Here is a 23,688-nt window from a genome sequence, read left to right as displayed (position 1 = left end):
CTCCTTCAGCTTTGGTGGAAGCAGTGCTAGATTCAAAGTTCAACACCTTTCAGTAAGATGCCCTTGCTTATGGCAGTAAGTGCAACACATGTGCGTCCTTTTGACAACATGATTTGCCTTGTCCTATGGACCTTTGGTTGCTTGCTTCTTTTCCTTCCAAAGTTTCCTGTATGTGGCCATCCTCTTCCAATATCTAGAAACATAATGGTTATCCAAACCACAAAAGGAACATGCAATTCTTTTTCCATGCTTTACAAAATAAAAAAGAATGTGTTTAGAACCAGATTTATACCTGCATCTTTCACCTTTATTGCCTTCATGAGGAGGTGAGACAAATGAAGAAGTAGCTCCCTTTGGAACACTATCACTTTCTTCAAGGCTGTCAGAGTTTCCACAACCCTCTGGTTCAAGTATGTGCTTCTGAACACCTGCATCATGCGAATGATGTTTTGAGTTATTGCATTCCTCCGGAATACAATCCTCACACTTTTGAGGTAGAGGACCTGCAGTGAAACTCCTTTTGGGAACTGTTTCAATGGACTTCATGGCAGCTTTGGAACTCTCTCCATAAGACTGTCCATAGTCAAGACCCAAATACTTAGGCCTTTCCTCAACCATTATTGGCTCAACAATACTTTGTGCATGTCTGCCCAATCCTTTTCCTCCATAGCCCATCTTGGACATTAGCTTGGAACCTATGCTTTTGGTATGTTTTTCAAAAGAACCAATATAAGCATTCTTAGAAGAATTTGAAGACAAACAGGAATGGTTTACCTCTTCTTCAAGCTGATACTTGGCCAAGGCTTCTTTTGCAACAAAGAGTTGTGACTCCAACTCATGCATCCTTTTCAGGTTCATACTTGCAATATGAAGTTGCCTCTCCATTTCCTGCAATTTGCCAGAAAGCATCTGCTTCTCTTCCTCCACGAAATTCAACTGCTCTCTAAGTATGTTGCTCTTCCTTCCATCCTCATACATTTCTCTCACCATATTCGTCATGGTGTACAAGTCTTGTTTCATGTCTCCATCAAAGGAACTTGGGGAGCAAGAAGAATTTGAGAACTCACTTGTAGAAGTTGTCATTTTCAAAATGCACAAAAGAACTTCAAACAAGATTATTAAAGAGCTTATCCAGTAACCTCTTGCAACAACCTTTTGTGCTTCAAGGATTGCCCTGAGGTCCTTTGGGATAGAAGAATGCCTTCAGCCCTTCTTCCTTCTTGTCCTTCCTGGACTGAGCTATCAATAGCTTTCCCTTCACCTCTGCAAACTCAAACAATAGTCAGTCTGCAACCAAGCATACAATCGATGAGGCAATCAATCCTTGACTGTCCAAACACCTTTTAGACAAGCAATCTTTGCCCTGTCAATCAAGCATTCTGATACAACCTTCTTTGAAGGTGGGGTTAATCAATCTTAAGCTCTGATACCACCTGATATGAAAATGGGGCTCTTAGGCTTCTTGTCTAACTTACAAGAACCTCTCCCACTTCCAAATCTTTAAATTTTCCCAAGTCTATATGATCAACCAATGCGGAAATAAGAAATGCTTGAAAATATGGGTGTATGCTTGTATTTGTTTTCAGCTGATTATTTACTTTAAAATCTGTTGTTTGTGCTGATATGGGAAGGTACTTAAACTGATATATAAATGCATATAACAATAGTTAAAGCAGCAGTAAAAACAAACACATAAGACAACAATATAATATGGAGTTCACCCTGATATCTTGGGCTACGTCTCCTTGAGCTCTAATCAACTCGATTAGGCTCTTTGGGATTATGGCTTCAATTCTTTTACAAGTGCTACACTTAACTCCATTGGTTTACAGCTGAACCAATGGGCTTAGAATGCCATCTTACGCCTGGCTGTCCTTGTTCTGCAATTAGGTCCAGGCTTCTCTGGACTGGACTTCTTTTGTCAGTGCTCTGAGCTTCTCGAGCTTCTGGCTTCTCCGACTTCCTCAGAATTATGCCTTTGTCTTTGGAACTCCTTCTCCTGTATTTGACACACCTCAGACAACCAGCCACAGCTCGATCATTCGATCTCCTGCTGTGCTGTAACTTCACTGCAGCCTCGTGGCTCTTAGAAGTCTATTAGAGCTCTCTGGCTCTGCGGCTCTCCGTCCAACCTCTGGTGGCTCTGCCTATTATAGTGAGCTCGGCTTTGGTTTCTCTGCTTCCAGGTCTGCTTACTGCTTCCTAGGCTGCTCTCTCTTTCTACCTCCTTACTCTCTCTTTCTACCTCCTTACTCTCTCTCTGTTCGTGGCTTAAAACCAATCTGCTCCCTGACAGTTCGTTTCCACTTCCCAGCTCTCTGGATCAACTGCCACTGTCCATTGGAATCCCCTGCTCTGCGTCATCATCATTATAACGCTTCACAGAGAGGTGGCCACCTGTTTCCTCACGAATTGAGTGTCAGTTCTCTTTGAACGGTCGTTATTTCTATTATTTCCCAGATGCCTGCAAAAACGGATCCTTCTGTTGACTCATTGGTCAAATCGGACTTCAAATCTTATGCGCTGCAGTTTATTTCTCCCTCGGCTCTGATCATCCATCGAGTTAAACCTCCACCGTTGATCTGGAGCCCCCAAATCCTATGGTCTTCGCTCATATCGCACGATTGAGTTGCTCGACCGTTACTCCACGATGTAAGCGGTTTTTCTCTCTCATCCGTCGGACACGCGTCACTCGGTGTATGGAATCGCTTGGTCCTCGGCCAAACCCGCTTACCGCTCGAAATGCCCCCGATATTCTGCCGGTTTTGAGCGCGGGACCCGCCTTGTCGGTTGTAGCGCTTTCCCACGGTTTTCCGGTTTCCCTTGTGACCGAGCGCTCGGGGCTTTTCCTCTTTGCGCTAATCGCTTATCAGAAACTGCCTCTATTTCAGGATTGGGCCTCCCGTTTGCCAATTTTGCTCCAGCGCGCAGTTACCATGGGCCAACGGTCTGCGCGCTTTGACTGAGGGTCTTTGTTGCTCCGTGCTGACCACAAATTGTTGTTGTTCAAAGGTTATTTCTGATAGGCTTCGACATCCACAAGACTTTAAACTTTGGTATGAGTTTTTACAGAGTTCGGGTAGCTTTAAGAGAGTTTAAGGATCCAATTCGGATCAACTCCAGTGAAAATATACACCTCCAAAACCACAAGTTTAGTCTAAAAAAAGAAAAACTTGCACTAGCTGTTGAGAATGCTTACTTCCAGGCAGAGGTCAAAGAAGCCCACGGCCAACTGCGAAATCAACTCAAAAGTTAAATCAATTTTTTTTATCCGAAATTTGTGAAAATTTGCAGGTGATTTTCTTTAAAGCTCAGGCCTAAAATAAATCTGAAATTTTCTTTTATTACAAGGGAAACCTGCTTCCTTAATGACAGACAGAGGGCTGCAAAAATCAAGGAATCAGTAAATTAAATGGAACAACAATGCAGCTCTCCAAAAGGCTTGTGATTTTCCAATTATTTTTTTTCTTTGTTCTCTGTGAATAGATTTTACCGTAGAAACCCTCCAAATCTCTGATCCTTTTGCCACAAAACAGAGGATTAGTCCCCCCCAAAAAATGACGAGTTACAGCAGAGATAGATCCACTTATGATTTGCAAAAAAAGATTTGAAACCCTCAAGGAGAAAATTCGATTTAGAGGTGAGAGGCTTCCCAAGAAAAAACCCTGCGAAAAAGACCAAGGAGGATTAGATGATTTTTATAAGAGAAAAGCAATTTCCTTATGGTCAGTGGCAATCTCATAAACCTGCTAGAGAGAAAGAGCCTTTAATGAATATGCACTCAAAATTTTGAGCCCAGAATATAGATGGCTACAGAAAAGTGTAGAATTTCAGCTTTCAAGCCCTTAAAAAAAAAGTCGATTTAGGATAAAGAGTCAGCCCTCAAAAATGCTTTCGGCTAGCTGAGAAAAGGCTTAGAATTTTTTGAAATAAACCAGAGGCAACAAATGACGAATTCTTCCTCGAGAATTTATGGAGAAAAATGGCTCAGACCACCTGCAGAATGAGGGTTGAATAAAAAGAAAAATAAAAATATGCGCTCAAAGGCCTTACGGCTGCCTTCAAAACCCTTAAGAAAATTTTATATGCCACAAATAGCTTGCAAACAGTAATAAATCCTTCCGTATGAGGCTAGATCAGCCTTAAAAACTTTGCGGCCCTCAGAAAATACGATCAGTGTGGACTCAAACCCTAGCTGTGAAGGCTAGAAACCCTTGCTTCGTCAAATCTACAATGAAAGCCCTGCAAAAATTAAAATCGTGAAATTCTTTGCTACTTCTTCTTCCAACTTGCATAGAAAACAAAAGAGAAAAATATAACACTCATGTACAAAGTTAATATATATAGAAAAGGTTGGGAGAAAAGCTAATAATACATTCCGAATATTATATTTACAAATTTTAAAATGAAATGTTTCAATATTTTTATTTACAAAGTAAAAAAAAATATAACTTATTTACAAAATATTTAAAAGATATTATATTTACAAAATGACCAAATCTATACAATAAAGTTAGAATAATTATATACCAATTTTTTACAAAATAAAAACAAAAAGTATTTATAAGCATGCTAAAAACCCCAAAAATATAAAAATAAATAAAAATAAGAAAATAAAACAACATCCAAAACCCCAAAAGTTAGAAAAATACAATATTTACAAACTGAATGCTCTAATTAGCCAGATCTGTCATTATACTGCACAAAAAATCAAATTTTTAAATTTTGAAAGGATGTGCTAACTCGAAACCCTTCATGCATCACTCAAAAAAAAATTCTTATGATAAGCCCGTGATCAAATTAAGCTGTGCTCTTTAGAAAACACGGATCGGGAGTTGGCTGGTCCAACTGAAAACTTCCCCGAACGCCGATGATCTAAAAATCAAGACTTTCCTGCAAAACTCAATCCAACCATCAAAATAGAGCGAGAAAATGATAATAAAATTAAGATAAATAGAGATACCTGCTATTACATTCAAATTTAAATTATCACTTAAACCCCAGCGACTGAGCAAGATACCTGTACTCAAATCACTCTTCAGAAGCTATTATCAATGGCTAAAAAAAAATTTACACATGAAAAACGACACATCTTATAGTATTTCCATGAAGAGTAACACCAACGAAAATTAACCCCAAAGTCTTTCTTTATTATCCGAATAAAAATTTACACGAGAGCTTTTCGCTTAGCACACGACTCAAAGGTCGGATCAATTGACTGACAAATGACTTCCTATTTAAAGATAAATCCTCCAACGGCTAGTTCGAGTGATCCTTGTCAAAGCAATCTCGACCGTTGATGAGGATCAAAATTTCTTTTAATCTCATCCGTCGAAATTTTAAATTCTTGAGGAAATTCGAATTTTTCAATTAAATGCATTTTAATTAATTCAAAAATTAAATTTTTGAATTAATTTCTTCAAAATTTTGACTTTGACTTAACCCCAAGGACCAAATGTTTAAAATTTAGCAAAATAATTAATTTACCTTAGTCCCGGGACCTTTTAAAATTTGAATTTTAAGGACTGACAAATTTTGCCTTTAGAGAATTTAAATTTACCTAGGACCTAGAATTAATTAAATTTCTGGCTTAGGATTTAATTTTTTGGCCAGAAAATTTAATTAACTTATGAGGGGATAATTTTTTTATTTTCTATTTATTTATTATTATTTTTTTTTCCAACCCTCAAAACACTTTACATCATAATTTTCATATTTTTACATCATAAGGGGGAAAACCCATTTTAAAAAGACCCTCACAGACTACCTATTTCTGCGACACAAATATAATCCAACAGACCAAACAATTTGTAATAAAATAACCTAACCAAATAGTTAGGATTATTCCCAAATCACTTTTACATAGACTCTATCTATAACACTAGGACTCACCTAAGATCCTAGTGACAAAATCCATTTCGGCTTTGGGTAAGGCTGAAGGAAAATTCTGCCGACCATTCGAGAATGGGTTGGTGAGACAAAAAACCTCCCGGAATGTAGATCATCACTAGAAAAGTAGGTTTACCTAGGCAATTACATACATGACACGGATTTGCTGAGATTATTTACATTATACACATGCAAAATGGGTTTACATTATAACATGATAACCAGGCTGATGATGATAGTTGAACGACATGAACGTTGATCAGGCGCTATCGCTTTTGTGAAAAAAAGGGGTGTACTGCTATTGGTCGTTGACACGTAGTGGTCAACAGACTGTATTAACTATGATATTCAAGCCAAAAGAAGGCTACAAGGACAAATTTAGGACAAACCTGTTGACCATGTTTGATGACAAGGCATGACAGAGAATGGAGGGCTGACTTGGGGATCTTATGGAGGTAGTCGTCTTGGTATTGGTCTTGGATATCTCTTTTGATCTGATTCTATAAGAAGAGGATTTTCGGGTTTTCCCCAATTGTGTGGTTTTTCCCGAACTTTGAGCCTATATCTTTTGTTTTTGTGATGTCCATGCATTTTATGTTTTGATAATTGCTCGATGAAGAATAAATAATAAAGTAATAAAAGGCCAACAAATCTCACAAGTAATTATCAAGAAAGGAAAATCAACCTTAATCCACAATTACCTTGATTTTCCAACATGGTATCAGAGCTAAGGTTAGAAGAAGGAAGATCACATCTTGTTGGCAGCTATACTTTGAAATCCCCGAGAAGTCTGAGTTACTCTCTGTGGAATGGATGCAAGACAATGATAAAAGTTTCTTCCTGAAGACTTGATCCAAGTTACTGTGACTGTAATACTATCCAAAGATGTTTTATCATAAAGATGCAAATGCGAGTTTTCCAGTGATTCTCTCCTATTTGACAAAGATCTGAAATGAGGCTAATAAGGTGCGAGTTCCCGAGGCTGGCTATGCGAATCACTGAGGCCATTTCTTTGATAATATATGAGTGTAGTGAGAGAGAAGTGCGAATCATAAAAGGACTATAATACCGATGAAATGCGAGCCACGTGAAGAGCACGTTTCTATCTTTTGTTTATTAGTGCGAAGGTCTGCAATAAGAAGATTAAAGGCTACTCAAGCGAAGATACCTGTCAGTATTTCTATTTCGTGGAAACTTGAAGACAAGGTCTATTCCTACACCATTTGAAGTCTACAACCGAAGTCTGCCTTTCCAAAGTACCATTAAAGAAGGTCTGTAACTGAGCCTTTGAGAAGCAAGAAACCCAAAGTCTGGTGTAATCTGAAGATAGAACTATAAGAGATTCGAGAAGAGAAGTTTGAAATTGGAATTCTGAGATAGGAAGACTAGGTCAAATCCTAGTGGAATCAAACACATCTTTTCAGCTATTTCAAAGTTGTTATATTGTCTAGAAATCAGTGTTTGAGGATAATTGTCTTCAAGGTATTGTAAAAGGTTTATCTTCTTGGTGATCTTGGTGGACAAAGTATTGAAGAAGCGCAAGGCGACAACTGACTTTAGGAGCTGATCTAGAAATGAGGTAGAGGACGATTTGGTTTTGTTTTTATCTCATGTTTTGGTACAGGTCAATGTTGTCAACAAAGTTCATAATAACAGGTTAAACACTTTAGAAGACTTGGAATATGAAGATATCCATTGAGGATACAATAATATATAAAATGTATTGAATAAGAATATAATATGATGTGATGATGTTACAAATGAGGGCCGACTTATATACCTAGGTAGGTGCCCTTTCATAAATGGTCATGTCCTTAGAGACATGCATCTTCTATACTAATCACTATTTAATGATAACTAATTAATCATTATTATAATTGTTATTATTATTATTTATATTTACATTATTTCTATATATATTTTATTCATAACATTGCCTTCCACTTCAAAAAGCTTTGTCCTCAAAGCTTATTGTTGACAAGGCGTGTCATCTGTTTATATGTCTTTGTAGTCTATTTGCATATTCTAGAATTCTTTGATTTGTCATCTTTGTTGATACAAAATGATAAGATCTTTGGAGTGATAAATAAAATTGTCGAACCAAGAAGGGATCTGACCATCCTAAATCAATCTTTTGCGGAATCTTGCGGTTACTGAAAACTTGAAATGGATTTTTATCACAAGATTGAATTGTACTGACATTAGTAGCCTTCAGAACATAAGTTCGTTGTTTCTATTCTGAGTGATACCGATATGCGGATTGATTGAGTTGTCTACTCATGTGATTCAAATGTCAATAAGAAGTTCTTGTGGTTTGTTTTTCCCTTATCATGTGTGTGGCAATTTCATGATTGGCTTAAAATATTGGTGTTGTTTAGTTGGTTACAGAGTTTTCACTTGGAATTTCTATTGTTTGAATTGCAACTTCTGAGTACGTCCTCACTTCAACTGGTTTATCCTCTTCTTGAGTTGTAACATTGACGAGATCGGTATTCGTTCCTTTTTCCCCAACTTGAATTTCTACATTTGAAGATTTCGATGCTTCCTGCCCAATAAGCTGTTGTCCCTTGTTTTCCAACGACTTCTTGTCCTTCTTAAGCTTCTTAATCTGCGTCAGTATTTTTTCAGTATGGTCCTTAACCCGAGTAACTTCTTCGTTTTTGTCTACGATAATATTTTCGATTCCTTCCTCATATTTTGCATTGCCTTCTGGTTTTGTTGAAGAATTACTGTTGAGATATCTTTCACGTCTTTTAGTGTTACTGAATCTAGTTTCAATGTAATGTCCAGGGTGAATCCAAAATTATATCACCTTGATTGTGCCATAGGGATTGAACAAAGAATTGCGATATAAATGTATAATCCCCAATATTTAATTGTAAATCAATTATGTCATATTGTTTTGTGTTCCAGAGGTCTAATTTTTCAATAATTTTTGATTTGCGAATCACCAATTGGTTATTGAATTTAGGGTGTATATAATTCTTATCTTCGACAAATAATATAGAAATAATGACATATTTTCCTACAAGAGTCCCTTTAATTTTAAATAGCATTGAATCATAGTTATATGAAGTTTTAAAAAATTGTCCTTTCTCTTCCGTTATAGACTCCATTTTGCTTTTTCAGAATGAGCTTAGGGTTTAAAATAACCCTTTTTTAATCTTATAATATTACTTTTTATAAGTGTCTCTCTAAAAGAAAAGCTTTAATACTTTATTAAAATATACATTTCTTTTTGAATTACTCTTTTTCTTTTTTAACACCCTTAATATATATTTAAAATATATATAAGATACCTTTACAATCAATTGGAAGATTCGTCAACTCACCTTTTTATTTCCTTTTTATTAAACTTTGAAAAACTCCTTAAATCAATTAATAACGTGAACTTTTTTTTGTTTTTTTAAGTGTAACTTCCTTTGTATCCTTTTTTTGTTATTTTTTTAAGTGTAACTTCCTTTGTATCTGTTAACTCATGTATGCTAATCTTAATATAGTTTTTGAAATAAGTTTTCGATGATAATCACATCAAAATTCATTTGTCGACGCGTTTCGAACCAACAAGTGTGGTTCATATTGAAAAAGAAATTAACTCAGACAAATAGATAAATCACACATAAAAACCAGACATAAAATATTGGCGGAAAAAGGCTTCAGCGTCATGGCTACCCTAGGTATTTTCTCTCATTTTCATTCCATTAAAATAATTGAATATAGTGTTACAAATAAATAGATGAGAGATAGTGTTCTCAAGATAGTGCATGCTATCTTAAACACTTTTGGTTGAGATAATTTCTCACCAGACACACACCAATATAGGAGTTACCTAAACTAACTCCTATCTTAGAGGAACAACCCAAGAGTTAGGCACAAATTCATAACTTGGAATATTTAATTAATTAATTTATTTTTGGATTTATTATTGTTTTATGAGAGAGGCTAACGTTTCCCCCTTCAATGATAAATCCAAAATAAGAACAAGGAACCATCTTCCAAGTTCTCATGTTGATCCTCAAAAATATTGCCTGAAAAAACCGCCAAATTTGGATGCTGAAGAAACTGCAATATGAAGAGACTGAGTCAGCTGCATGACTGATTCATCTCAGAAGGACGCTTGACAACTCCATCATGTGCCAAGCCGCAAAAGGATCCAACTGTCCTTTGCTTGAAAACAGCATCCGGTGTCCACTGACACAATTTGATGAACGCCCACTGGCGTATTTGCTGATGATGATTGCCCACTGGCTGAAGATGTCGAAAAACAACTCAATGTTGCTTTTGCTATGATGAAAGCTACTCACTGCTGCTTTGGCTGTCGATCGCCCACTGGCGAATTTTCTGATGCTCACTGCTGATGACAAATGACCACTGGTTGATGAAGATGCCCACTGGCTGCTTCGCTGATGTTGTCGAGACTTTCAGTCTGACAACGACTTGTCAATTTCATTGACATTTTCCCCCTGTTGTCGCGCGAATTGACACGACAACGCTCAGACCGGGGGCTGTCACTCTGATCCCCGATCCCTCCGTTTAAGCCTGTCTCCAGCGGCTAAGGGGGGTAGTCCCTGAGAGATGATGAGACCAACTGTCGACCAGTTGGTTGGGAGACACGAGATACGATGTGAAAAGCACTCGATGGATTTGATTAATTTAGCAGACCAGTGCCTTAAGAGATTGTGGTGAAAACGATTACTTGTTAGATGATATAAAAAAAAATGGACCATGAACAGCAATCATCTATCATCAGCTAAATCACAATGACCAAAACGATATCCGGCAACTGAAAATTTGAAAAGATGAATGCTTTTAACCATCACGAATCATAAACCATTAACCAGATATGAATTTTGTATCTCGACTTGAAAAAATTCAGATCTCAGCATGAAAGACAATTCCCGAAAAATCACTGGATCTGACAAAGAAAAATTTTCCGCAAAATTTTTAAATTTTTTTTTTTTTTTTTTTTTAAATACAAACCAAAAGAAAATCCTAAATCTAAACTAAAACCCTAAAAATCCCTTTAAAAATATATATATATATATATATATATATATATATATATTTTTTTTAATTTTTTATTCTAAAATAAAAAATAAAACAAAAATTAAAATCTAATTAAAGTTAAATCTAAAAAATTTAAAATCTATATACTATACAAATTTCTAAACTAAACTAAAAGAAAAATAAATTGAAATCAAATTAAAATCTAACTAAACTTAAAACTAAGGACTAATATATACATCAAAATTTTAAAAAAATCTAAAATCGTAACCTACATAAATTCTAAAATGACATTTAAATCTAACTATATATATACAAAAAAAATAAAACTCAAAGCTAACCTACGCTACCAATCAAAACCCTAAACCAAACCTACGACTGAAAAACGCAGCCACGCAAAATCACGCATTATATGACAGACGACCAAAATTTTTCGATTTTACCTGCTCCGTACGCGTTAAAGAGAAAATCCCGACGCTGCCAGAGATTGAAACGCAGGAGGAGTCTTACCTGGTTCCGCGTGGAAAGGTTTCAAGGCGAATCAAATAGAAACTCACTCATGCCATACTGCTGAAGCATCCAACGCAGACTTCAACTGATTTTTTATGTAATGCAGGGCCACGAAATCTTCAGCAGCGGCAATCATACACAGTTTTGCAGTTGTCTTCGATGAGCAGATTACCTGAAGGATACACGGAAGCGGAGCGTTTTGATTGAGACTGTTTGGATCTCATCTGAGCCGCAGATCGAATCGAAACCAGCTGCCGGAGTGAGTGACGGTTGATGCCTCTGATCAAAAAATCGTTTTAGAGCTCCAGTTGTCTCCACGCACTTTCTCAGATTTCTTGATTCGTTCTTGTCTTTGACAGGCCGGCGGTAAATATGGCTCTTACGGCTCTTACGATATGACTCGGATTAGCTGATTGAATATCAACAGATGGCTTCTCACCTGAGCTTACGCCAAAAAAACTCGTGAATGCATCCAAAAGATCTTACTGCAATCTTTGCGGCGGAGTGGAATCGTAACCCCAATCTACAGCTATAAATTTTATTTCTGAGACAAATCAAATAGCGTATAACCCTGAGCCGAAATTTGATCCTTGTTTACTGAATGAATGAAAATGCCAGTACAACAGTTGAAAGATGGCCACGATTGTAAGCACAGGATTGCTGTAATCTGGACAGCCACGAACTCCTGAAAATCTGATCTTGATGAAAACCCTAGTCAGTGCAATGAAAGCCCTGTACACGAAAACAAAACTCTAATGAAAACTGCATAAAGAAAAAAAAATATTAAAACCCTAGATCAGCTTAATAATTTACAGATTTGGCCCCTTAACAGCCAGATTCGGCAATAAGCACGGAAAATATTTAAAGAACAGAAATTTCAGATTGTCACTGTGAAAAACTTCAGAAAATCTCTCATGCAGATCAGAAAAATAAAACTGAATGATAGACCCAGGATCAAATCCAACTGGGCTCAGCAAAAAATGCTTGCGGGAGTTGGCTGGTTCAGCCGAGAACTTCCCCGAACGCCCACAAAATTCCTTCAGAAAATGTTTTCTGCACAGCTCAAACAAACCGTCAACAAAGAGGGCAAAAATGCTGCTAGATCTCAAACAGTAATGGAGATACCTGCCATTACTTCAGAAACCCTAACAGCACCCAAACCCCAGCAAGTGAACAAGATACCTGTGCTCACAATACTCTATAAGAAGCTAATATTAATGGCTGAAAATAACATATGCAGAAAATGAAACAATCTCACAGCATTTTAAGAGAGTAACACCAGCAAGATATGGACCCCAAAGTCTTCTTTATTAACCAGAAACAGATTTACAAGAGAGCTTCTTCAGTATCTGACTCACAGATCGAATTATCTGAAATGACTCCCTAAGACCCTATATAAAGGAAATGATCCCAACGGCTAGTTCGAATGATCCATGTAGAAATGATCTCGACCGCTGATGAAGATCAAGACATCTCTTGATCTCATCCGTCGATTTATTCAATTAATTTTTTATTATTATTTTTTTAAATTTTTTATTATTTTATTATTTTATTTCATTTTTTTTTAAATGGATCATCGAACTAAGCCTTTGGAAACATCACCTAGGACCTAGGACTTAGGATTCACGAGGGGATTTAAAACATTTTCAACCCTCAAGACACATTTCATGATGACTTTTTACAATTTACATCTCAAGGGGACAAACCCACTTAATACAGACCCTCATAAATTACCCAGTTCTGCGACACAACTATAATCTAGCAGATTAACACACTAGGATTCTCCTAAAGTTCTAATGACAAAATCCATCCCGGCTTTGGGGTCAGGTTTGAAGGAAAACTCTGCCGATCCATGGATCGGTGAGACGAAAAACCTTCCGGGACATAGATTATCATAGAAAGTTAGGTCCACCTAGGCAATTTTACATACATGATTCTGATCTGCTTAGATTATTTACAATTCATACATGCAGACTGGGTTTACAATTGAAATGATCAAGCTGCTGATGACCGTAGGCTGGCACGGGCACGTTGTTCAGGTGCTACCCCTTTCTGCCAAGAAAAGAGGGTGTACTGCATGGGAAGTTGACCAGTAGAGGTCAACACCCCCCTTTGTCAGCTGAAAGGAGAGACAATCTTCTCCAAAATATATCTGAACTCCCCCCTTTAGGTATAGGAGAGTTTCACTGTTGTACTCCCTCGTTCAATTGCATGAGAGTACCATCATCAGTTCACTGCTGGCTATAGTATGTGTGATTGTAGTCGGTTGTAGAACTGAGATAACCGTTTGACTGTGGATGACCATTCCCAAGGGTCGATCCATTCATAATGTATCTTCAATCTGGCTGATTTTTGTTGGTTGCGACATTTTTCTGAGGAATGATTGGGCTTGCCACAATGGCAACAAGGATGGAGATCAAAACACTGATCTTCCATATGACCGGTTCTTTGACAATGAGAACATTTCGGTTGGACTTCAACTTCAGATTGCGTGCAATTCTGTTTGTCTGCAACTTTTTCAGAACCTGCTGAGGTGTGTTGTTCAAGAAATCTTGCACTCACGAACTTAATTGGCTTAGAATAATCTGGGATATGTAAGTTGGTGTCATCAGTGACATATCCTAAGCCTCGTCGATTCTTGTTATTTTGAATTTCTTCCCAGGGCTTGATGATGGGTTTGGAAGAAATTTGAATTTGATCATGAGCAACTTCGACACTTGAAGTTGTTTGGATGAGTGATTTGGAATCAACATCTTTATCTTCATCTATATGGTTGAATGACCTGGAAGAAGCACTCTTTTGTTGCAGCTCATCTCTTTGTAGTTGCGACTCTAGTTGAAGAAACTCAATGGTTTCATGTGTTTGTTGTAGATGCCGTGAAAGATCAACAAGAGTTTCTTTGTTGATGTGTACCATGTCTTCATCACTGGAGATGATCAAACTGTGAAGAATGTTTAACCATTGAATATGTTGCACCATCTGAACTTGCTCACTTGAAATCAGGCTCTCTTGTCGTAGATGTCGTGCTTTGAACTGTTCCACTTGATTTTGTTACTTGAATGATAGGCTCGCTTGCTATGGGACTTGAATGGCACGCTCGCTTGATTTGTTGCTTGTTGCACTTGCTGGGAAAACTTGCTAAAGTTGTCGAACTTTCTTACTTAGACTCTGGAATGCACGCTCGCTTGATGACGATCGCGTTTGTGTGAACGCTCACTTGCCTTACTTGATGACTTCACGCTCACTTGAATGAATAGCCACACTCGCTTGATGTCGATCTCAACTTGCTTGATTGGTGTTAGAGTGGAACTTGCTTGGTTGCTTTGATGGTTGCTGTAATGAACTTCACTCTGGGTTGCTTGAAGGTTTGAACTTTGTACTGTTGTGATGCAAATTGCTTGAATGAATACTCACGCTCGCTTGTAGGAGATGTGAACTTGTTGCTTTGAAATGCTGAAGTTTGCAGATTCATGAACTTGATTGTATTTGAGTGAATTTGTTTGTTGAGGTAGAATGCCGATGTTGAAAACTTTGATTATTTGTTGTAGTGACGCAAATGCATGTGTTGAGCTTAATTATTCTTCCTTGATGCTATTCTGTTACAAATGTTGTGCTTGCTTGCATTGAACTTTATGTGTGTTAAATGAGATCATTTATGTGTCAAAACTAGACACAAATCAAAAACAACAACATGAAGCATGCACCATCATCAACACACTCTTCGTGTACCTAAGATCCCCTTATTCAATTTCGGGCGGATCTAGGACACAATCACCACAAATAATATGTCTTTATTAAATTTTGGAGTACATAAGCGCTCAGCTTCACAACATCTTCATGGAATCAGAGTTCTAGAATTTTTTGAAAGAAAAAAATGTCTTCAAAAAACTACCTGCACTCACTCACTCTCAAAATCTCTCTCAAAGTAAAATATTACTTCGGATTACAAAAAAGAATTTCTCTCAAAGAATTCCACTTATCACTTTGAATACAAAATCACTTCTTACTTCAAAAAAAAACTTTATCACTCCAAAGTATTAAAACATGCCCTCATTATCACATACCACTCTTATTCCTCCAAGAACTTTACTTCAATATCACTTTATAAAAAAGTGAAAACATCACTTCAAACTTTGTGTTCAAACATGCACCATACGGCTCGTTCTGTTGTAATGGAATAATAAAATATTCCAGAAAGTGTTATGCATGTGAAGACAACCATATACCTTTCATAAAAATCCATATGACTCAGTTTAAGAAGTTACTTTTTCACTTTCTTGAAATTATCCACGTGAGCCTTATTCCTGAAAAGAAAGAGTGGAAAACTCATATGGAAAATTATTTGCATGTGCAAATAAAATACTTGCAGGCACAACATAAGCTCAAACTTACCTCTGAACAAAGTAGAGCCTTGCGGATTCGAATCAATGATTTTTGGTTGGAATAACTAGTATCAATGGGAAAATCACACCTTTCACTCCAATTTCTTCTTGATGTTCATGTGGCAGAAACTCCTTCAGCGCAGCAATGTGAAGAGCCACGCAGGGATCATTCAACTGAAATATTCATGCTGTCACGATTTTCACCTTCAATCACAAGAAACCAGAATCTGTAGCCTTGGTCTCTACCAGATCCATCCAGTCTCTGCTTTCATTTTCAATCAAATGCGCAAAGCTATATATCACATACGAGGAAGGAAATTCAATGTGGAATTTAAATATGGGTAGTGAAATTTATTGCACAACAGTCTGCCAGCCTTCGAATCTCGTTGCCAGACAAATTCAGTGGTGGTGATGAGGAAATCAATTTCTTGGACCGTATTTCAGGCGACACAATGATTTTCTTATCTCGCAACCGCAGAATTGGGGCATCTGAAATTCTGTAATTGACACGCTGACAGTTCACTCCGGCCCTTGAAACAACTTGCCCTCGAGGTCTTTCTAAACTTGGAGCTGGAAGCAGAGCTGGCTCTTTTTTCTCACTCTAAAATTTCAAATCTAAAAATTTAACTTTGGAAATTATCTCTGAATTTCGTCATCTGCGTGAAAATACCAATTTAAGATTTTACTCTGTTAAGGGCTCTCCATTTGCTTCCAAATATGCGCCTTCAACAATGGATCCATCAGTATTCAACTAACCCCAATGCAGATTATGTTCTGAATCATTCCAAGCGCAACGCCTCAGAAGGAAAACCATCAACTACCATCCAACTGGCGATCTCACTTCTTTATTTATTACGGTGGGCACAATTCTCTACCGAATGCATCTTCAAAGCTCTTCTTTCCAGCGATTTACCTTGTTCTATTTGTGCTAAGATCCAAGCTCTAATTCCTTCACGCAGGTTACCATGATCGAAGCTTCTTCGACGCACGCAGCTATTCATGCAATTGCCCAATGATGGCGAATCTAGACCAGTCCTCAAGCAATAAGAAAATACATTGATCTAAACTTTGGTGGCTCTGATACCACATATTGAAAAAGAAATTAACTCAGACAAATAGATAAATCACACATAAAAACCAGACACAAAATATTGGCGGAAAAAGGCTTCAGCCTCATGGCTACCCCAGGTATTTTCTCTCATTTTCATTCCATTAAAATAATTGAATATAGTGTTACAAATAAATAGATGAGAGACAGTGTTCTCAAGATAGTGCATGCTATCTTAGACACTTTTGGTTGAGATAATTTCTCACCAGACACACACCAATATAGGAGTTACCTAAACTAACTCCTATCTTAGAGGAACAACCCAAGAGTTAGGCACAAATTCCTAACTTGGAATATTTAATTAGTTAATTTATTTTTGGATTTATTATTGTTTTATGAGAGAGGCTAACAGTTCATCGTCAGGACAAGATAAAGAACCAGATCCAGGTATAGCTAAATGTAGTTGTTGTAATTTTTTCTGTAAATTAAATAACGATATTGATTATGGAATGCGATGATACTAAGAACGTGATGCCTTAGACAGGTGCTTGTAATATGATGACCCTTCCTTCCATGTTCTTTAATGGTGTACGCTATAACGATTCACATTGGCCAATGATGACCGTTGATATGCAAAACGAAACCATTCATAGATCAAAGAGAGCTTTATTGACTAGTCCTCTTCACTATGTTGTTAACTTAGCGCACTACAACATTTTTGTTTAATGGTTTTAGATGGGAACAATGTGATGACAACTTTGTGGTATTCCATAGCGGAGTGCCAGGATTCAAGCGACGACGACATAGAATCAGGGAATGGTGTAATGCTTGTTCGACGGGTGTCCATACGACGGAAAATGGTTACATTGTCTGTGGGTGATATGGCAACAACGATGCAGGGTGGCTGGCTGCTACTGCGAATGTTTGAGCGACAATTGTGCGTTGGCCAGAGACTAGTTGTCGGGCCAGGAAAATAGGCGGCTGTGTGGCGGTGGTCTGTTGGCCAGGTAAGTTTGTTTTTATTTTCTTATATATAACTTTTGTATGTATGCATACATTTGTTTTATAACTATTTTTATTTTTATTTTTAATATATTCTATTTTTTTCCCGTATGTTGTATTTTCTATATATATATATATATATATCTTTATTTATTTATTTTTAATATTTTATAATTTTATTTTTTATTTTTATTTTATAATGGTCAAGGGCCTGAGTGACGAAACCAACAGAATAGAGAAACTCCAAAAATTGTGTGGCGAAATGCCTCAATCGCGACGATAACATAGGTGACGAAGACTTAATGGCCAAAAGCTAGATCAGACTACCTCTATGTAGCGGTTAAGCGGCCAGAGGATCGAACAACTTTGATACCAATGTTACGAACAAAGTTCGTAATAGCAGGTTAAACACTCCAGAAAACTTGGAATATGAAGATATCGATTGAGGATATAAATTGTATTGAATAAGAATATGATATAATGTGATGATATTACAAATGAGGACCTGCTTATATACCTAGGCGGGTGCCCTTTCATAAACAGTGATGTCCTTAGAGACATGCCTCTTCTATACTAATCACTAGTTAATGATCACTTATTAATCATTATTATGATTGTTATTATTATTTGTATTTACCTAAGTCACATGATCGAGGACACGAGACACGGAGGACACGTAAATACAACTATTCAATACGAAACGCAGTGACCTGGAAACAAGACACGGGGGACATGTTTTATATATATTTAATAAATATATATATATATATATATACCGAAATATAGTTTTTTATCCATATTAAATTGCAGGTTGCAGCTCATCTAATCAAATTAGAAAAAAGTTGCAACATGCTTGATTTCTTTTGGGAAAAAATAGAAAAAAGTTAAAACTTATTTGACTCATTTGGGTTTTTACATTATTACAAGTAGTGAAATACAGTGACTTGCAGATTTCTTTAAAAACAAATATGCTAGACCACAGACCAGGGCTAGAAGAAGAAATCGTCCACTTGCATTATATTGTTAGTCAGGTATGACATATCAGTGTTGCACACATCGCGATTTAATCGCGATAAAATCGGAAAATCGCGATTTTTTCAAAATGCCGATTCAAATCGCGATTTTTATCCAAAAAATCGGCGGAAATTTTTTTTAACGATTTTTATCGAAAAAATCGCGATTTTTAAGGAAAAAATCGCGGGAGGCGCGGGCAGCGGGGGTTTTATATGTAAAATCGATTTTTTGTTTATTCATTCAGCAGTCCGCCGCGGAGGAGAAGGAGGAGAAGGAGAAGAAGGGAGGGAGAGGGTTGCCGTCGCTTGTGGGAGCCGATTTTAGGAGGAATCCAAGCCAAGATCGCGAATTTGTCCATAAACCAGGTATGTAGATTAATTTTTTTTTGTTTTGGTTCTCTAAAAACTTTGTTTTTCATTGTTTTTAAAGAATTTTTAGAAATTTTTCATTGATTTGGGATGGGTTATTTGTTATGACTATGAGAACCAATTTTTGATTTTTATTTTCTCATTTTCTTTAAACATTGTTTATTTTTTTTGATTTTTCATTGTTTTTTGGGTTTAGAAATTCAAATTGGGATTTTGGAAATAATTAGCTTGTAATTTTGCAAATGCTAAATTGTAATTTGTATTTACTATTTACTATTATCATTTATGTAATCCTAAATTCCTATTTCCTAATCCTTATTTTTCCATAGGTTTGCAAATTCAAAATTCAAAAACAAACATGCCAAGGAAATTGGATCCTTTCTGGGAATATGGTGACCCTAAAACTCCGAATGATAGACAAAACTTGATTTGCAAGTTGTGTGGAAAGGAAATATTCGGGGGGGTGTACAGGTTGAAGTTCCACCTTGCACAAATCCCTGGACGTGATGTGGGGCCCTGTCTAAAGACAAATGCTGAAATTATCCAAAAAGCCATGAGAGCATTGGGAGAATTAGAGCACACTAGAGATGCCAAAGAAGAACTCAAAAGGCAACTAAGAAGGTCAGTTGAAGGAAGTGGGCCAAGTGGCACAGGTTCTACTGCAGCGTCAGTCAATCCGTTTGCTGCATCATCATATTTTGTTCCTCGAACCACACCTGGTTCACAACCAACTATCGGTTCAATGATGAAAAGAACTGAAAAAGAAAAAGCTGACAAGTTGATGACAAAATTTCTCCTCTGGAGTGATATTCCTTTCAGCATTATAAGGAATAATCCATTTTTCCAACCTACTCTTGATGCTGTTGCCAGTGTTGGCCCGGGGTACAAACTCCCTTCTCTTCATGATTTCAGAGGCCGGCTTCTTCAAGATGAAAAGCGTGACTGCACCCAAAGATTGGAGGATTTTAGGGCATCATGGGCACAAACAGGATGCACTGTTATGTCAGATGGTTGGACTGACCAAAAGGGGAGAACCCTTATAAACTTCTTGGTTAGTTGTCTCTTGGGGACTATGTTTATCAAATCTGTTGATGCAACTCATCAAATCAAAGATGCAAAAAATTTATGTGATTTGCTGGATGTGTTTATTTTGGAGGTGGGTGCAGAAAATGTTGTCCAAGTCATAACGGACAACGCTGCAAATTATGTTGCTGCTGGTAGATTGCTTATGGACAGGCATCCTACTTTATTTTGGACACCTTGTGCTGCCCATTGTATTGATTTGATGTTAGAGGACATAGGGAAAATTCCCTTTGTCAAAGAGGCTGTTGACTCATCAAAAACCATCACAAAATTTATTTACAATCACACATCTGTGCTTAGCTTGATGAGAAAATGCACCAACAACAAAGAGTTGGTGCGCCCCGCCATTACACGGTTTGCGACGAGTTTCATATCTCTTCAATCCCTCTTGAATTCTATGTGGGATTTGAAGAGAATGTTTGTTTCAGAGGAGTGGCGTTCTTCGCCAATGAGCCGCAAACCAGAAGGAGAGGCCGTCTGCAGACTTGTTTCATACCAAGAAGACTTCTGGGCGGGAGTGCAGGAGGTGTGCGCTGTCACAGAACCTTTGGTAAAGGTTCTTCGGTTGGTAGATGGTGAGAAGCCCGCAATGGGCTATTTGTATGAAGCCATGGATAGGGCCAAAGAAGCCATTCGGTCCTACTATGATGACAAGGGAGATGATGGGTTCCAGAGACAACTCCTTCTATGGAAGGTCATTGATGAGCGATGGAACAACACACTCCATCGTCCCATTCATGCTGCTGGCCTTTTCCTGAACCCTGCATTTTCTTATGCATGTGGGTTTAATTTTGATGTTGAGGTCGTGGAAGGATTATTAACCTGTGTCCAGAAGATGGTGAAAACTCCAGAAGAACGTATGGAGGTCTCTAGACAAATTGAGCAATATAAGTTGTCAGGTGGCACATTTGGCTTTGAGATGGCTATCAATGATAGGACGGTTAAAATCCCAGGTATTTTTTAGTTTGTAGTATGTACTTTGTAACTTTGTTTCAAATTTCATTGTTTCTTCAAATTCCATTTTTTTCTTATGTTTATTTAAAATTTTCTTTGTAATTTTGTTGTAGACGCATGGTGGAAGATGTATGGTGGCAGAGTACCCCTTTTGCAAAATCTTGCCGTGCGCATCCTCAGCCAAACATGCAGCTCCTCGGGATGTGAGCGCAATTGGAGTGTATTTGAAAAAATACACAACAAGAAGCGCAATAGGTTAACACTTAAACATTTAAAATATTGCAAATTTCCAAATAAATTTTTGAATTCATTAAAGTTTTAAACAATATTTTTTTTATAATATTAATTATTAATTTATTATTTCATGAACTTTGTACAGGTTGGAGTCCCATAGACTTAATGACATGGTCTATGTCTACTACAATCTTCGATTGTGGGTGAAACAACTAGAGAAGACACCTGATACGGAAGCCATCTCATTGGATGGGATTGACACCACTGCTGAATGGAGGGTTGAGACCGAGAGGCCTCTCATGGATCCCACTGAGGATTGGTTAGTGCAGGATGAGGGGGAGGAGGAGGGGGAGGAGGAGGAGGAGGAGGAGGAGCAGGAGCAGGAGCAGGAGCAGGAGGAGGAGGAGTTGGAGGAGCAGGAGGAGGAGGTGACACCGCCTACCCGGGCTACCCGGGCTACCACTACCACCAGTAGAGGACGTGGTCTCCGTCCACCTCAGCCTCTTGTAGCTGCTACTACTAGTTCTTCAGCTTCTAGAGCACGTCAGACTCCACTGCCATTTCCACCACCACAGGCACCAGCTTCTACATCTAGAGGGAAAGAGAAAGCTGTGCCATATTCTCGCAAGAGGGGCAGAGGAAATCAATAGGATTAGACTTTCATTTTATTGTATATGACATTATGACATGATGAGATACATTATCATATTTTTTGTTGATATTTTGAGGCTGAGTTGGACTTGGGACTCAGGACTTACTATTCAGGACATGATTCAATGTTATGTGTGATTTTAGCGCTAGAAATGATATTGAACATCTTATATATTAGTTTTTTTATCATATTTATGTGTCAATGTATTTATTTTATGTTGTAGATGGTTTAGATATTAAAAAAATTGAAAAAAAAATGAAAAAAAATGAATATTTTTGTGCCAAACGATTTTTTCCGATTTTTTCCCGATTTTTTCCCGATTTTAACGATTTTTCCGATTTTTTCCCGGCGCCGATTAAATCCCGATCGCGATGTGTGCAACATTGTGACATATAGTCCCTGGACCCGCTGCTGTTGCAAGGACCTGATGGTAAAACAGTTACCTCAAAGGACAAAAACAGGCATGATCCAGATCTCCAGAGATCCTAAATATGCATGCTTGTAACTCATATAATTGATATAAGACAAGTTGACAACTAAGGGATGTCATAGATGGCAAGAAAGGATTTTGCACTCTTTACCGATAATATTAACTACTTGCATTAGCATATTGAAAGATCTATAGATATCACCTGAACATGCAGGATAATATATACCAGTAAATGGAAGAACTCCACATTCACATTAGTTGTTAACATCCACACGACAGCACACGACGAAAAGAACCCGGAAAAATCCATTGCGTGGGCTTTAAACTACACGGTTTAGTGGGGTACGTATTCAACTGGAGGAAAAACGTTAGGGCAACGTTTTTGATCAACGGAATAGGCGTTTTCTAGATGAAGGACATGACGAAAACCAGAGAATACGTTTTACGTTTTACAGGACACGATGAAAAACATTTTCGACACGTTTTAGGGCCGTTTTCGTGTCTGACACGTTAAATACGGGACACGGGACCTTAGAGGACGTGTCCTGTGACTTAGGTATTTACATTATTTTTATATATATTTTATTCATAACAGTCAAGGAGGGACGCTGGCCGAAACTTCTTAGCATTATTCTGTGATCAAAAGACTACAATCCTGTGAAGAAAGGACCAATATTTTTGTGCACTTGAACTATGGTTAAGCCGAGTTGTTTCCACCTAAAGTAGAGTGCTGAGACTTCCTTTAGTGGTTGTGTATGAGGCCGAGAGAGCTTAGAGAATATTGGAAAGGGGCCAAGCTAAATTAAGGTGGAACAAAGGATGTTAGGGATAACTGTGTGTCTAGTTCAGGAAAGTGAAATGAGGGTCGAATTACCTTAGATGGTGCACAAGTGACTAGAACAGTCCGGGTTATTGGGACTGAATATGTTAATCACAGAACCAAGTTACTTGCTGGCTATGTAGAGGTGAAAAAAGTGTGGCCGAGTCCTTGAGGAAAAGAAGTGTTGGGCTGATGTCAAGGTAGGTATCTTAATAAGAGTTTGAACAACAATAAGTGTGCCCTAGTGACTATGCTTTGAAATGATAATGTCACTATGGTATGGGATGGTAAGTAAGCC

At 37.6% G+C, this 23,688-nt stretch overlaps 2 protein-coding genes across 2 annotated transcripts in view; both read left to right on the top strand.

Annotated features, from left to right (window-relative positions):
• The window catches only part of LOC149247119 (Protein kinase superfamily protein), a 250,869-nt gene that overhangs the window by 120,427 nt on the left and 106,754 nt on the right, over positions 1-23,688 (top strand). The window lies entirely within an intron of this gene.
• On the top strand, positions 19,771-22,328 carry LOC149247120 (uncharacterized). Its single transcript, XM_089457539.1, has 3 exons — positions 19,771-21,253; positions 21,368-21,509; positions 21,634-22,328. The coding sequence occupies exons 1-3, from the start codon at positions 19,771-19,773 to the stop codon at positions 22,136-22,138; spliced, it is 2,130 nt and encodes a 709-aa protein (XP_089313665.1). The 3' UTR covers positions 22,139-22,328.

Source organism: Pinus tabuliformis, chromosome 7 (assembly GCF_031772625.1).
Source record: "Pinus tabuliformis cultivar Carrire ecotype Pingquan chromosome 7, CPIR1, whole genome shotgun sequence".
In the NCBI taxonomy this organism is placed as follows: domain Eukaryota; kingdom Viridiplantae; phylum Streptophyta; class Pinopsida; order Pinales; family Pinaceae; genus Pinus; species Pinus tabuliformis.
The sequence above is the reverse complement of the archived record's forward strand: the minus strand, read 5'-3'. Positions and strand labels throughout refer to the sequence as shown.